Source organism: Sinocyclocheilus rhinocerous, unplaced genomic scaffold (genome assembly GCF_001515625.1).
Source record: "Sinocyclocheilus rhinocerous isolate Xijiao unplaced genomic scaffold, SAMN03320098_v1.1 scaffold225, whole genome shotgun sequence".
In the NCBI taxonomy this organism is placed as follows: Eukaryota; Metazoa; Chordata; class Actinopteri; order Cypriniformes; family Cyprinidae; genus Sinocyclocheilus; species Sinocyclocheilus rhinocerous.
In genome coordinates, this window is record NW_015630532.1 from 942,822 (window position 1) to 960,203 (window position 17,382).

At 37.3% G+C, this 17,382-nt stretch overlaps 1 protein-coding gene across 1 annotated transcript in view; it reads right to left on the reverse strand.

Annotated features, from left to right (window-relative positions):
* The window catches only part of LOC107740496 (integrin alpha-11-like), a 41,602-nt gene extending 25,426 nt beyond the window's left edge, over window positions 1-16,176 (reverse strand). The window contains exons 1-2 of the mRNA XM_016552948.1: window positions 16,034-16,176; window positions 8,434-8,545 (exon numbers count right to left, since the gene is read on the reverse strand). Of these exons, the coding sequence (XP_016408434.1) occupies window positions 8,434-8,545; window positions 16,034-16,085 (164 nt within the window). The 5' untranslated portion in view covers window positions 16,086-16,176. The remainder of the gene's footprint in view (window positions 1-8,433; window positions 8,546-16,033) is intronic.
* Window positions 16,177-17,382: the final 1,206 nt, after the last annotated feature.

Sequence of the window (17,382 nt, forward strand, 5' to 3'; positions counted from 1 at the left end):
GGCGGCAGCAACAATACTACAGCGAGAATCAAAGTTACTCCTTCTTTCTTTGCGTGAACATTTGGGTGGTGTTATGCAAATCTTCCCACACAGTGACGTAGACCTGTGGGGGCGTGTTTGAATGAGGCGTTTTAGGAGGGCGTGGACAAATCTCTTTGGGTTTGAGACTTTAGTCTTTGCAACTTTAGGGATCTTATCTATGCACGAACAGCTTGTAACACTCCAAAGAGAAAGGAAAATTTGAAATTGCATCATATGACCCCTTTAAGTTATTTTAGCTTTTGACAATGACCAATATAAACTAATAAATGAATTTTTTAATCAACTTCTTGTCTGTATAGTATCATGTGTACTATTCATATTTTTCACACACAGACTATGTTTGCATATTTACTTACCAGGGAAACACATATGTTTGCAAGTACATACACTTGAGCCTGTCTATTGCGTCCTTATGACCTTAATGTTATCTTGCATTGTTTCCAGTTTTTTTGCTCTTTGTTGTCTTTATGTACCATTGCATTATGTGTTGATATATGAGTAAATACAAAGTGTAAGTTTCAAGTATATGTAAAGTATCTATGTAAAATACATTATAGTTAGATTACTTCTTCAATAGGTTAGCTACTGTATATGAATATTTATATGTTTAAATATGTACAGTAGCACCATTGTCTGTGAAGCACAACATTTTGTTCCACATATAGCAGAATGACACTAAAGCTCACTTGACTTGACACAGTATAAATGGCTCTATGGAAAAATATTGAACTGCTTTTATATTTTAGGAAGGAGATCATCACGTCTGATGATTCTTGGCGTAGTTTGAAAACGCCTCTTCATTCTGTATTACACATGAAAGATTCAAATCACAAAGGCACTATCACATCCTGCCACACGTATGAAACACTGCATCTCACACACACCAATAATCAGCACATCTAAAGCTGATTCTGACAGGTGGTAAAGGTTAATGCTCTAAACAGGAGCAATACCCACTCAGGGACAGAGCGATTCAGAGAACGATATCTGACACTAGCTTACGGCAGATCCAGACCTCCATGAGTTTTCTGCCATAGGCCAGGGGTCAACATCATGGGCCCCTCGAGAAAATATTTCTCTGTTTGGCAAGCTTCAGCAGTGAAGCATTCCAACAAAATCTGGATCCAGCTTCCCAAACAAATGGATTTTACCCATTACAGTTAAAATATAATTATAAGACACCCACAGGCTATTTACAGTGGAATTAAGAAATGAAGTAGAACAAGAAGCACTGCACACGTCCTACTGCTCAGCCTGACTTGGATAATTCAGTCAATACGATTGTTAGAAAACACTCTCTGTCTTGAGAATGTTCCAAATATGCCTCACCCCTCCTTTCTTTCCCTCTCCCTCTCACTCTCCCTCCTCTATCTGTTCTCTCTCTCTTGTATGGTGTTTTAATGTCTCTTACTCATATTCGAGGTATGCATGCGCAAATGTATACATTAGCTTTTCTTATTCAAATGTCTAAATAAGGACATGATAGCTAGGAATGAGGTTCGTGATGAAACCATGAAGATAGTTTAGCATCCTTCGCAAAAGTCTATTCCTAATATGTCCATGTTTTTCTGTTCATATGGCCATTTTATATAAACACATGTTCTTGGCCAAAGATCCTATATGTATGTCATCTATATCCTCATTGGTTAAAGGGTTGAAACTCCCCTCGACATATGCCTATATAATATCTTTGTATCTATGAATAAAGTTGAAGTATTGAGAATACATTTGAATGTGTGTTTTCTTGCTTCCCGGCCGTATACACTTTAAGGAACTGAGAACTTCAAGGCGGCAAAGAGATATCGAGGGACCAATTGTTAATTTCTAACAAAGATCAAATAAACAAAATGAACCGAAAGGGACAGTTTATCACTGTTTCATACGTAAATATGAAATTTCTGTGATATACTGATTTTTGGATAAATAAACACTCCAAGTTTGACACTGGTTTGAAATTAGCATGAAATAAGCAAGGAAATAAGCTTACACAAAAAAACCAACAGAAGTCTCCAGTTTAAAGTTCATCTAAACATTTTGAAATGTCTCTGGAAACGATTTTTCACAGAAGGAGCTCAGACTGTGTGCATATTTCCGCTGCTATTAATATTGTGAATATTACTGGTGTTACAGCTGCCTTTGGCACTATACTTTACACTTGAGTTCAGCTCAGGACACACTTACTTAAATAAAAAAGGAGAGAAGGAAGTATGAAAGAGAAATAGAGAGATGAGAAAGAGGACCTTTGTTGCAGTGATTTAATGGTCTAGTCAAACTTCCAAGGTAATGACACAGTGAGCTGTTAAAACAATCAGGCTCAGACTCATTAAGCTCTCAAGTTTTTTCTCTGCGGCAGGGCTACAAAAGGCTAATAGCACAGAATGAAACAGCCTCGCTAATACACAACCTTTACATATTCAATCTGCCACAAAACGCTGTACTAGCAGCCCAGATCCTTCGGAAAAAATCTAAGAGGAAAGGGTTTGCCATTAATAGCCAAATGTTTTTCACATTTGGAGAGTGAGAAAATACTTTGCTCATGGTACCATGGTGCTGAGGTCTATGAAGTGCCAGTGAGTCCACTGATATGGCGTTTCATTACTTTCATTTATGATGGGACAGAAAAGGAGAGATGAACCACAAATGCTTTATCCTTTTCATGGCCTGTGTGTTATTGATTTAAAAGGGCACGTCAAGCATCACAAAAAACTCATCTGACTGGTGTTACCATGACACGCAACACTTCTGTGCTGTCATTTCTTCCTAGTAAAGGCAGCAAAACTAGTTAAGTAATTATAGCAACTCACCACACATCCTTAAACCCATAAAACTATTACTGCACATGTTGATTTCATCTAATCATTACTGCTTTGTTAACCAAGACATTCATGTACAGATGAATTTTCCTAGACCAGTATAAAAGGCTTGTGAGCAGTATATCAGCTAAGTTTGAGAGTAGAGATGAAGAACGCTTCATCCCTCCTGCTGCTTGAAGAATTTAGAGGTCACAGGCCAGACAAAAGTCAAAACTCAGCAAGGAATTCAAACTGCAACCCCTCAAAAATAAACAAGCTGTGCATATGTGCCCACGTTTGTCTGTATGTCCATCCCAAGGGATCTATCAGGCCAATTCTGTGGATGTGCATGTGTCAGTGGCCACCCAGGAAAAAAATCCCATTGGCAGCCAGAGAGACGTCAAGAAAAGAATTCATGCCTTTTTATCCGTAAACACCATCATGGACAACCAAGTCATAATAGTCATGCAAGTCATAGTCATACAAGTCATAACCAAACTCAGCTATTTGTGTATTGCCTTGCAGTTTAAAAAGTTTTCTCTCTGTCTATGAGCTGTGATCTGTTTCTATCCAAACTACTACAGCAGAAAGTGAGAGACAGAATAAAAATAATTTAAAAATTGTGCCATTTGGTATTACTAACAGATGAAGGTAATGATGGCTACAGATTATTTTATGTAGCTCTTAAGACCTCTGATATTTGACCTCTGACATTTACAAATATTACATACACTTCAGAGGTTTGGGGTCAGTAAAATTGTATTTTTTATGCTTTTATTTAGCAAGGATAAAATTGCAAATGCTGTTCTTTTGAATCTTTTATTCATCAAAGAACCTTGGAAATGTATAGGCGCTTTCGCACCGTGTAGTTCTAGGAACGTATTTACAAACATCAACAACCGCTGATTGGAAGACGCCATGATCGGAGCAGTTTTTGTTGTGTGTCGTGGGTTTTGTGATAAGAGAGATGGAATGTAAACGCACAATTTACGCGATTGAAAGAGCATGAAAATCTGACTAAATCTGACAACTTGTAGTGTTATCATCGAGGCTGAGAAAAGGACACAACGCTGCAGACAACAGGTAAATGCCGTTATCGCTGTTTTCCATGTTCGTGGAGTATATATTTTTACACTGTTTTTTTTTAAATGCCGGGTAACCGGTGTTTTGTATGCATTTGGCCAATCAACATACACTTACACCACTGGACTGGACTCTGAATTAGGAGCTAAATTAGTTCCTAGAACAAAACGAGTTCCTAGAACAAAATATGCTAGCTCCTGCAGTGCGAACACGCCAAAAAGTGGGAACTTCCGCCAATAGTTCTAGGAACTATGATAAGGTTCCTCCGGTGCAAAAATGCCTTGTCTTGTTTTCCAAAAATATATTAAGCAGTACAACTGTTTTTAACATTGATAATAATAAGAAATGTTACTTGAAATCTAAATCAGCATATTAGAATTTCTGAAGGATCATGTGATGCTAAAGAGTTGACTAATGGCTTTAATTTTGCCATCACAGACACAAAAGACATTTTAAAATGTTAAAAAAGGACCCAAAACTTTTGACTGGTATTGTATAGAGGAAGGATGTAAATTTAAAGCAATGCAAAACAGAATGAAAAATACAAATAAGTGTAAAACATATATGAAATAGTTGCAAACACATATTATTCATACTTCAAAGAAGTCAAACACATCAGTCCTGTATACCAAAACAACAGATTCCTGAAATAGTTAAAATATTCATCAGCCATGAAAGTTTCATGTGCCCCAAAACTCCCACATGCTCCATATGAGTTGCGCAATGAATGCTGTATGGGGCTGGATCTGCTTTTATCATCATCACAGAGCTAAAGAGTTCAAATTTCTCTATGTGATGCAAGTTAGTGGGTTCGGCTCACGCTCTGTGACATATACAAATGTTTAAAAAAAATGTATATATTTCTGATTTAAAATAAAATTCAACATGCTTGTTTAGTGGTTTGTGGCACTTCGAACATTTCAAAGTTTCTAGCCTGTAATTATGTATCTGCTACATGGTAGCAACTTTTGAAATTGTTCCAATACACAGCATAAAGGGCAATGCCTGTGTCTTGGAACATGTATAGTGAACATGTTCCAAACAATCCTGGTGTACTGACCTGAAATAAAATGCATATGTTAACATAATGTTAAGACTTAAAGAGAAAAATATGAGAGAACAACAGCTACATATTCCCTTCCACAGCAGTAACCACAGCTGATGTGTGTGTTGCCAGCGCCTTTCCCCCATTTTCCTACACCACTAAACCCCTTCTGTGCCTCTGAAACTGGGATAAGACCTCTTGCCACTGCATGCTGCTGTGATAGGACCCTCACTGCACCCGAGAGGGAGAGAAAGAGAAAGAGAAAGAGAAAGTAACATACTATAACATACCATTTTAACAGTTGACTCATTATCAAATGTTTTTTTTTTCACAGTATATTAGTTTAAACAATAGTAGGTAGTATATACTTTGCAGTATGCCTTAATAAGTACATTGTTTTTCTATTTTGAAAATATCCAGATTTAAAGAGAAAGAGACAAAGACGACTAATTGGATTATAGTCTTTTGTTGTCATCATCATTAGCCATTCTCTTTCAGCTGGATGATTGAATTTGAGATATGAAAACATGTGATATGATGACCTCAGTTTTTTTATTAAAAAACATTATTTGTGGATAATTTTGACAATGCTCACTTAGTTGTTATACCCTGTTTGAGCAAAGTCAGTAAGTTTTAGTGTAATGTGATAACATTAACTAGCATTTTGGGAAAAAGAAAATCATCTTGGGTCAAAAAGATCAGAAAACTACATGACGGTTAATTAGTGCTTCTCCGATGGTGCATTTGAGTTCAATTACCCCGTGTTTGCTTAAAGGGGTCCTATTATGCTTTTTCACTTTTTCAACTTTAGTTAGTCTGTAATGTTGCTGTCTGAGCATAAAAAAGATCTGCAAAGTTACAAAGTTCAAAGTCCACTTCAAAAGGAGATATTTTATTTAATAGAAATCACTTTTCAAAAACTACAACGAACGACTTGTTTGGACTACAACACATATTTTCCGGAATTTGTGATATCACAAATATCGACGAATGTGACGAGATCTGGTTGAGCAGCACTAGAGAAGGCAACGAGTGTTATCACTATGTCGGAGACTTAGAGTGGTTACAATCATCCAGGTTTAAATCGTGCTCAAATTGATTTGATTTTGACGCAATATTTACATTGAAGCTCGCAGGCGGCTATTGTAAGGGGCATGACATTTCCCGACCAGGCGCCGAGGGGAGCCAATCACAACACACACTGGCCCAGCTAAAAGTCTCCACAGACCCTCAGTCAAGTATAATGTCAAAACATTTGAGGGCACGTGACTATGGCTCAAGCCTCAGAAACAAGTCTCTATGGACCCCCGTCAAAACAGTCACTTCACTGAATATAATAGTGTAGGTATTCTGCACTGAAACCTGCATGAAAAAGAGTTTGAACTGTCTGTGAATGCAATGTGTGTTATCCACACTGAAAGGCTTCGGGGTTGTGAGAGAGGTGAGACACAGCTAGACTCCATTACTTTCTTGGACTAAACATTCTCCTCTGAGGATCTGACTGCGGCTGCGCTAATCAAGACATTTCCTGAGTCAAACTGTGCAAGAGCACCAGTACACACACGCATAAGTAAATAGCCAGCAGTGTCCAAAATGTTTCCCCTGTTCAAACGTTCTGAGGTAGCCTTACCACATAATGGTGATTAGCTACTGTCTATTGCCAATTCCTGCAAAAACCTTTTCCTCTCCTACTGCCTAGAATCATGCCAGCATAAAAACAACACACTCTCCCTAATGATCTGTCTTTCTATCGCATACACATAAACAGATTTCACTTTCAACTGTTTGCAGCATACTGTTGTTTCAAATATACCTGTATTGTGAAATCTGACTCAGTTACTGTAATTGGGCCTTCAAACAGTATCTCTTGGCTTTGTGTGTATAGTTTAGTCTGTTAGTATTTGTTGATGTGCATGTCTCTAACTGAGTCTGGTTTTGTGAATGTTGTTTAAGTGCGTATTCACAACACACAACTCACATCTCCCCCCAAAAAACTTGCATATAATAAAATAAAAGTGACACACACATACACAAGAGCCAAGTCAGACACACATGCCACACTGAAAATTTCCTCTGGCCTGTTAATGGTTTCCAGATGCTGTGTGAATGGGGCAGAGACAGAAAGGGGGTCTATTTGGCAGCCGCTCACTTGAGAAAGTCTTTGTTGATATCACCCCACATCAGTCAAGCTAAACTGACAACACACTCACAGCTAAACTACAGACCGAGCCATTTAACCGTTATCTAGGGAATGTGAGATAGAATATATAATTTTCATGAACTCAGGCACAATGGGTGAAAACATATCCTCATTATGAATAGAAGCAAATGAGCTGGATTCTCTTGCATGCTTATATCAAACCAACATGAGTGGTACATTAACACCTACTTCAGGTGAATTACATTAATAAACAAAGAAAACGTTTTTCTTTGCAGGCATACTTATTATTTCACACACACAGCGATATAGACCTCTGGGCTGGGTTTCAGGTGAGCTGTGGCCAAGCAGACATACTGAGATGCCAGACTGGAATCAAATAGCCAAAGCAAAGAGAGATGATGATATCACAGTGATAAACGACAAATGTTAGACTCCTTTCGATTCTCATAAGCCCGTAAAAGCATCATTGGTGGATTTTCCTTTTACAAGAGATCTAAATTTACTTGTGATGAAAACTTTATAAATCACTGAGGCAATGAGATCTACTGTTGATTTGGGAGATGCAATGAAAAACAAATTCACTATTTTCTTGGACATATTTCTGAATTACACTTCCTTCAAGACCTGGATACACCGAAACACTTTTTGTTTTGCCAGATGAATGTGAATAAGACTATGATTTTTCGCACAGCCAAAGTGCTTTTGACATCTTACAAAGGTGTGAAAATGCAGGGAAGCAAGATTCTCTGCTTAACCTTAAAGGGAGTCTTAAAGTCTTAAAGGGATAGTTCACTGAAAAAAATCATTTACTCACCAATTACTCATCTAATTCTGTAGATTTTCTTTCTTTTATAGAACATAAAAGAAGATTTTTTTTTAAAAATCGGTAACACTTTACTTAAAGCCTTCATGTATAATGCATTATAAAGGGTTATTAAAGGGTATAATGCATTATAATTATTCATAATGTGCATTGTAATACATTATATCTTGTCGTAAATAATTACAGATGAATTTAAAATGCATAGTGTAACAATGCATTGATAAGTGTTATAATGCATTAACTGTGGTTACAATTATTCATGAGATTGTACAATGCATTATGAGGTAAATTACAAGGCATAATTAATACATTAAAACTACTTTTATAATGCATTATAGGCCTACATAAAGGCTTTAAGTAAAGTGTTACCAAAAATTCATCTTTTATGATATTTTGAAGAAAGAAATTTTCTTCTGTCAGCTCTCTTTAGCGGGAGTAGTTTAGGGGATGAAGGGGTACAGAAAAAGACCTAAGAAGTGCTTCTTACCACTTCTGTCCTCCAGCCATGTGTTGTTGCACAGTGTAGCCAAACTGTGTCTGCCTGGGGCCCTTTATGATCCTGTGATTTCTGGTGTCAATGTTGAAACAGACATGGAACCCTGTAAAGAGACACAGACAATTTTAATATGAACCATCCACAGCATGCTTGGACACAAGACTGCATTTACTGGCAATATATTCTATGAGCCAAGGAGCTCCAGCAATGACCCGAAACTAAGCAAAATTTAATTGTGGCTAAACCGAGTTTCTGCCAGAGTCCTAAACAGTAGTTTCCTTTAATGAACACTAGATGTAATCTGTATGGTTTCTAAACAACTCACAGACAAACAGAAAGCAAACGACAGATTGTTTTTTTTTTGTTTTTGCAATGTTTTGCACTTTAAAAAAGTGGGTTGTTGCTCGCAAGGCCAAACACAATAATTATTTTGTCAAAACTGAGTTACAACCTACAATGAATCTGGTCTCAGAGACTCTGATCTGTCATGTGATTTGGCCAAATATGCACAGATTCACGGAAAATGGAGTGTGAAAATGTATATCACAATCTACTTTCTGATTTTTGGAAAAAAAAATTTTTTATTTTCTCAGAAAAGAAATAATATTATGTTATTCATGAATATCAAAAATGATAGTCATTATTTTTTTATTAAAAAAATAGAATAAAAAAATGAATATCAGTTAATTAAAGTCCTTTTACTCAAAGCTAGCTTATTTACTTAATTTAGTTGTGAGTCTTTCCTGCGATGTAGATGACTGAGCAGCAGTGTTAATTGGGCGGGCTGCAGGTCCCCAGAAATCCTCCTTAAATGGAAATGAAACTATGGACACTTTGGTGTTTTGATGTCTCTCATTCAGAAAACAGACTTTAATTGTTTTGTCTCCATCAAAGTTCAAAGGTGCCTCTATTTACAAATGCCTGTATGGCTTCTGTTTATGTTCTGACAGACTTCCAAAGAACACTCTGATTTTTGGAAAAAAAAAAATTTTATTTTCTCAGAAAAGAAATAATATTATGTTATTCATGAATATCAAAAATGATAGTCATTGTTTTTTTATTAAAAAAATAGAATAAAAAAATGAATATCAGTTAATTAAAGTCCTTTTACTCAAAGCTAGCTTATTTACTTAATTTAGTTGTGAGTCTTTCCTGCGATGTAGATGACTGAGCAGCAGTGTTAATTGGGCTTTTTGCAGGTCCCCAGAAATCCTCCTTAAATGGAAATGAAACTATGGACACTTTGGTGTTTTGATGTCTCTCATTCAGAAAACAGACTTTAATTGTTTTGTCTCCATCAAAGTTCAAAGGTGCCTCTATTTACAAATGCCTGTATGGCTTCTGTTTATGTTCTGACAGACTTCCAAAGAACACAAGATCTTGGTCACTGGATTAACAAACACATTCATGGAGGTCTTCTGCTGAAAACCCTTCATAATCAGTGTAATGCTCCGTTGAGGAGAAAGCCTGCATGATTTCCACTGCTTGACCTGACACTCTCCAACTGTCAACAGACTCTGGTGTGGGAGACACAGGACTATTGGACCTCATTATGGATGAGACTAAACAATGAAGCTGTCAGTCATCACAACAAAATTTGACAGTCTGTCAGTCACAGAAAGACAGCAGTAAGGAAGCTACATCTGACTCACAGAGCCTTTACAGGCAGGCCAAATTTCAGTCACTATTTTGTCTTTTAAGTTGCTTCCTGTCAGCACCATAATTATGGCTTAACCTGAAGCAAAGGCTGAGAAAGATGACTGTTTAGGCTACAGATAATTATTTTTTAAATTAAAGGGATAGTTCACCAAAAACTGAAATTCTGTCATCATTTATTCACCTTCATGTTGATCCAAACCGGTATGACTTACTTTCTTAGAAGATATGCTGAAAAATGTTTCAATGTTTTATTTTTGTTTCTGTATTTGTGAAGGTCCGGTTCTGTTTTGGACCCCACTGACTGTCATTTGCATGGACAAAAACAGTTGAAACATTCTTCAAAATATCTTCTTTTGTTTTCTACAGAAGAAAGAACTACTGTCATACAGGGTTGGAATGACATGACGATGAGTAAATGACAATAATCAGAGAAAGGCTTAAGCAAAAATTGTCTGTTGTGTTTTTAATGATTTGGCAAATATTTTTTACATCAGATGCAAAGTACAAAGATGGTCTTCTCATGTTAGAACATCACATGATGGCAACCCCATATCATAAAGATCAGTATTCAGAAGAAGCTTAAAAAATTCACTTAAAAAATAAATCTATAGCAGGTGCTGAACTTATAAACAAAAAAAAAGCTTTGATCTAAGCGTAAACACAACTGTTAATTTATCTGAGAATTACACTGAATTACTCTGTTAATCTATGCTCTGAACCCTGACCAACAGCATATGGATATCATATCCCTGCACACCTAGGAACTGAAAAAAAAATGGCAAGGATGCAGAAAACATACAATGGGATCTGATGAAAGGCCTGATTCTCTCTGGTGGCCCCAGGTCACCTTGCCTCCAGTCTGGCCTCTATACCAATGGGGAAAAAAACAGAGGAAAAACACCCATCTACTCTGGATTCAATTAAAAGAAAAAGTCTTTCAAAAAAAATATATATATATTTATTTTCCAGCTGTCACCAGTAAAAATGAAATAGTTTATTGATGACAGTGCTGATAAGTATAATGTCTGCTACCATAGTTTCCATTCATTGTATTATATCTTGCAGATGATTGATGAATGAGATGAAGAGATCTTCCTCTTAGTAGAGGGGAGAGGAAGAGAAGTTAAGTGATTTTAGTGTCTTTTCTCTCTCTCTCTGTCTCTCTCTCTCTTTCTCTCTCTCTCACACACACACACACACACACACTCTCTCTATCTTTTTCTCTTTCCCACGTTCTCTGTGTGTAGACAAAAGAATGAATGATGACAGGCTACTGTAGTGTTGGAGATGATGTAAAAGCATTTTTGCACATTAATCTGCACAAGCACAAGAATGCACAGGGAATAATGTGAACCACATGTTTTTCCTAGCCTAATTTTTGGTCACTGCCTTTCACAGAAAGTGATGAAGAGTTGTGAGTGACACTGCCAGTGACTGACGTACAGTATTATTGTGAGCAGGAGAACTGTATATCACACTGTGAACAGCAATGGAGGCTCATATAAAGAGGTCCAGTTTGATCCTGGTTCACACACACACAGACTTATTCTCATCAGACTTATTCACACTTTTGAACAGTAGTATAAGTATTATACTACTGTTCAAAAGTGTGAATAGTGGTATAATACTTATACTATTGTTCAAAAGTGTGAATAAGTAGTATAAGTATTATATAAGCAAAGCTGTTTGTCACCTGCCTCCTGCTTTGTTGAATATCAGACAAAAATCTATTTCCTGAAAAAAAGAAGCATTGGCAGAGATCAAGCATTAAATGAACTGCTTGAACTCATTTAATTACATATAAACTCAAATAGTTACTTATATGAAACCATATAATTCACTTATATCATGGCAACATACTGTTGCACTAATAGCAACACAGTCCAGACATCCAGAACCTTTTGATCTTATTCCGAAACATTCTCCCAGAAGTCCTCATTTATGAATAGTCAACAAAATGAGAACCTTGCATGCATGAATCTAAAAATAGATCAGTCAGCTGACCAGCAAAGAAGAAAAGCTGAATAATACCTGTGATCATGCTGGATAATGTTACCTTTTTCTAAGTTTTTTTAAACCTAAATTCTCTCCCACAGTCATTGATCACTTTTTCCGAAGAGCTTAAATGCACATCTAAGGCATCCAGTCTGTTACTGAAACCAAACTGTCCCAGACACCAGCTGAGAACAGCTATACCCTTAAAAAAAGAAGAGAAAAAAACCTAAGGGAAAAAAGAATGAGAAAAAAGGGGGAGTAGAAAGGTTCTAGTTTCCATTTAAAAGCCCTAACGTGGCAGACACTTTAATATTCTCTGTAATATCAGCAGGTCCTATAGAGTGGGTTTCCTGTGTGTGGATTCTTTTGCCCAGATAAATAAACCTCAGTACAGTGGCTGCAAGGGTTGTGCTCTGTGTCCAGGCCAGTCCTGCGCTGCTTTTGGACCACAATCAAGCTACAGGAGCCACACCACATACTGACAGAGAAGCACCAGTCTATGAGAATGTTCGTGCATCACCAAGACTAACAATTTGCCAGAGCTTGACAGAACCATGGCATAGTGGTCAGGATGCATGTTTCCTGGCTATATGAAGAGCTGTTCACAGGGATACAGGTTTGAAGATGGCCTACATCATTTTCTGGTCTCATTCCCCTATTTCTCTCCATTGCCTTGTCATTAAAGGCAGCATCTTTTACACATAAAGACTACATCTTCACTAAATACCTAAAACACTTACTGAAGGGGAAATGTATCGATATCTTGTAATGAAAATGTTGATGTTAAAAATAAATACACACAATGACATCTTCTGAGAGATAGCTGCAAAAATAGAAGTGCTACATCCTGTTGTTGATTTGAAGCAATCAAATCAAAAATTTTGAGGAAATTATTTTAGTAAAGCTACATGCTTGATTAAGCATGCTTGATACGTGCTACATACATAATTAATTTTTGTCAAAAAGGATGTATAACTTGACAGTGGCACACAATTCAAAACAAAGTTCCAGCTACAGCCTGCAGTTGCAATATATTCTGACAAACCTCTTAAAAACACTCAATGCCACATGCTAGGACTCTAAAATCGTGATCAGGTTAACCCAGGTCATGATTAAAATCAAAACATTTCGAAAGAAACATTTGAGCTAGTGATAGACCATATCTAGGGCATATCCACCACAAACCATCCATCAAAATCTAATTCATAATCAAAACCCACATCAATGCCACCAAAGAAAACTACCAATACTAATTCATTACTAAGGCCTCAGTTAAACATGCAGCTGTGTACAAGCCCACATGTGACAGACATCCTCCTCTAAACATCTGCTAACCCCTCAGTCGTCTCTCCCCTCCTTCACAAATATTTACGTGAGGAACTGCCCTGATGCTAATGAGCCTCACTGATGCCCACTGGCGAGGATTATGGGCCAGCAGATTGGCTTTTAATAAACTCCACATGCCGGAAATGCATTGCTTTGAAATGCTCTTCTGCTTAAGATCTCATGGGCTTTATGATTTTACTGTATGTGCTGCACCGCAGGGACTGACATACATTCTGTTACACTCACAGATCAAGAGTAAAATGACCAGACATTGCTCATTTCATGCTGACTTTCCAACTGTGAGCTCTGTGGTCTGGAAAGCTCATTGAAGGGCTGCTGAGAGATGGCTAGCAGGGGATGAGCCTGGTGGCCTGCGACTGGGTTTGTGGCCAAAGTAAACTATCCGTGAGGCACGTGGCATCAGTAGACCGATATACAACACAGGCATTACTCACTATCTCTGGAGTTCCTCACCCACAAAAAATAACCTTATTCTATAATTATTATTTCCAAAGTAGTATTCCAGGTAGAAGCATCTGAGATCACAATATTTTTTATCTTTAATCGCAATTTAAATCAGCTGCTACTAAGATCTAGGGCCAGATTAAATAACTGTTTGTGGCAGAGCAAAGCCTCTCTTGCAAACTACATGACAGATAAATAGATGCACTGTAAAAAAACACATAAATTAAGGTATTTCAAAATCACACTTAAAGGTCGTACTTAAATCAATGTGTTAATTGAGATTTCTTTCTAATTGTGAAAATTACTATCACTTTCTGAGTGAAAAATGTTTCTAAACCGTTTTTTTCAGAGTTGTTTGTTACACCCTTAATCTGCCTGAAAACTAGCAATTACCAGAAGAAATTGGACCAGTATTCAACCAACATTTTCACCTATTGTTTGTATTGCAGTTATATTACCAAAGCAAAAGAGATATTTAACCTGAGTTGTGAATGTGAGTTTTCAGCCTGAATGTAGTGATACATGTTTCTATTGAGTTGTCCTTTCCTTGCAAGCATCACACTAAAACAAACTGACAGCGCAAGCTGTGTAGTCTGATTCATGAACAGAATCATGTTAGTAAATTCTTTTAGTGAATCCTTAAAAAGACTCCAAAACTAGGAGTCGCTAGTTTAAACCTGTCTTCACTGAATCCATCAGAGCACTTACTGAAAAGTTACTGAAAATGAGCAGCATTTTTGTGTACTGAAGGTTTGTGGAATGTAAATCAGTGTCATTACCAACTGGTTGTGAGGAACAGAGCCACCGCTAAACCCTGCTGTCATGTTTACTTACCTGCGTCTGTACTTCACTGTTGAACACAGAGCCATAAGTGATCGCACTTGAGTGAATTACCTCAAGAAATGCTGAGTAATATCTGGATTAACCAACCAGTTCCATTGTTACTGGCGAAAAGTCAGAAGGCTATTAAAACAGCAAATTGCTCTGTTAATTGGATGACAGTGTGAACAGCTGAATATTTAATGCTTCTCTATGAACAGGTTGGATTTCCTGCGGTTTTGACATCATTCCATTGCAACATTTGTCATGAGTGTGCACCTCACTTGCAATGAGCCATAGTGCATGTGAGTGCAGGTCAGTTTAGGAGTGTCACCCATTCAGACGAGTGTCTGATACAGGCCACATTTATAAGGTCATAAACCACACCAAAAAATAAATAAATAAATTAAAAAATCTAATTTAAAAAGAAGTTCTAGATGTGGGCCACATTTAATGTGTCCAGAGAAAGTCTAAAAGGAGTACAACAGACAGTAGTATTACAGTATTGTACTATAATGTTTACATTGCTGGACTTGATTAAAGTTGGCCTGGTTCACAGATGGCTTACTGGCAGCTGGTCAAGATGAGCAACACACCAACCACAAAAAAGCATGTTTGCACATAACAACACAAATGTTATTTATATCTCTTACACATTAGCCATATATATATATATACTGTGTGTATATATATATATATATTCTCAATTATCATCTCGTTCATTTGGCAGATGGACAGATAGATAGAATTAAATACCTAACATATGCCAAGAATGGACAGAAATGCAAGTTTGATTTAAATTTTCCCAGGAACTCTTGACCCACGACAGCACTGAACTGCCAAAGTCCTTGAATATTCTGTCAAGAGTGTCATTTCACAAGTGAACTTTCATCTGGCTGCTCACCAGATCTTTCCCAGACACAGGAAACTATGAACTCCCAATATATTCCTGATAACATCGCCTTTCATTTCAAAGTATGCAAGTGCTAGGATGGAAATTGGAGCAAGGGTAAACTCCAACCATTCCACAGTCAATCCAGCATCCCCATCTATCAAGGGAGGCCAGTTTAACAGTGCCTGACACTGGAAAGCAGACGTGGGAGATGCATAGCAGTGTAGTAAGTACCATGGATGTGATGTGTGTGCATGGGATTGTATCCTATAGTGCTGCACTAGGATACAATCCCATGCACACACATCACATCCATGGTACTTACTAAAGTCTCATCTTAAGTTGCAAAGTATTTTGTAGTATCTATGGAGCATTTCCACTTTGCCTCTTTTAAATGATTTTAATTGAAAACAGGCAACACACACACAAACTCACCTGGCATCACGCTCCAGAGAATCCAGAGTAGGTGGGTCCAGTAGTACTCCATGTGCGTGTGCGTGAGGGAGACGTGAGAGAGTGTGTGTTAGTGTATGCGTGTGTGCACGTGTGTAAGGACGGAATATCCTGACAGTGCACTCTCCTGTACACCCGGCTCTGATTGACTCTGCTGCTCCTAAAAACACTCTATATCTGAGGCAAGGAGGAGGGGACTGTGGCCAAGCTAAAAGGAGGTGCTCATTCAGCCAAAAGACATATCTTCTCTCTTTTTCTTTCTCTCTCACTTCCTCCCTGCCTATTTTTGTCTCTTCATCTGTCTATCCATCTATGCTTGATTTGGGTCATCCTGTTATGAGCTCATGCATTGCTCCTGAAAATGCTATTTGTGATGAATTTATGTGTTTTGGGGATCACTGTACATCACCTCTACGGCAAAAACTGATCTTCTATAATCTTCTAATTTGCTTAACATGCAGTTTAAACTGCATACGTTCGGATAGATGCCCTCTGTCTTGATTGATGCAGAGATTTGTGGTTAACATAGCTGCATGTTACCATATAAAGCCCACTGACAAACTCTCAGCAGAACCTCAGATATCATCCAAACCACACGACCCAAGCATATAATTACAGATTATATAATAACTAATACTGACGTTCTGGCTGCTCTAATAGTGAAATATGGCCCACCTCCATTTCAACTTGACCTTGAAAATAGCAAAGCCACATTTACTAAGTTTTGGTCAAAATGAACATGCAGTGTAAATGCAATCTTGTACACTAGTAAACTACCCAACACATAATATCCTGTTTATAAAATTCATAAGACAATGGCAAGTTTCCTGTGAGCAAATATCTACCGTATCACTGTACGATCCACAAAAATAATAACTATTATTGTCAGGCCTTTTGCAAATACACACATCTTGTTTAATGAATTGGATCATGGTTTAGATAAAAAAATTTTAAAAAAAGTTTTTTATAAGAATTCAGCCTCTAATCTGAAACCAAATTGATTGTAAAACATCTGATGAACATTGAGCTGATTTTACTTTAAACATAAGTGACCAAAGAAATGGGTGCTGCTTTCATTAAGAGTACTTAAAACGTCATCTTTCTTTCCTTTCATCAGATGTTTCTATCAAAGCCAAGCGTTATAATTTGCAGTATAATTCACCCTCTTTGCAAATGAGGCAGCTGGGAAATATGTTCTTTCAAATTCTGCAGAGGAATGCGTAGTCAAACCAGAGAGCTTGTTAGTTACTCCAACAGACATATGCTGATGCATAGGAAGAGAAAGAGTGAGACAGAGAGATATTTAGGCTATTCATACACAGACCGATCAA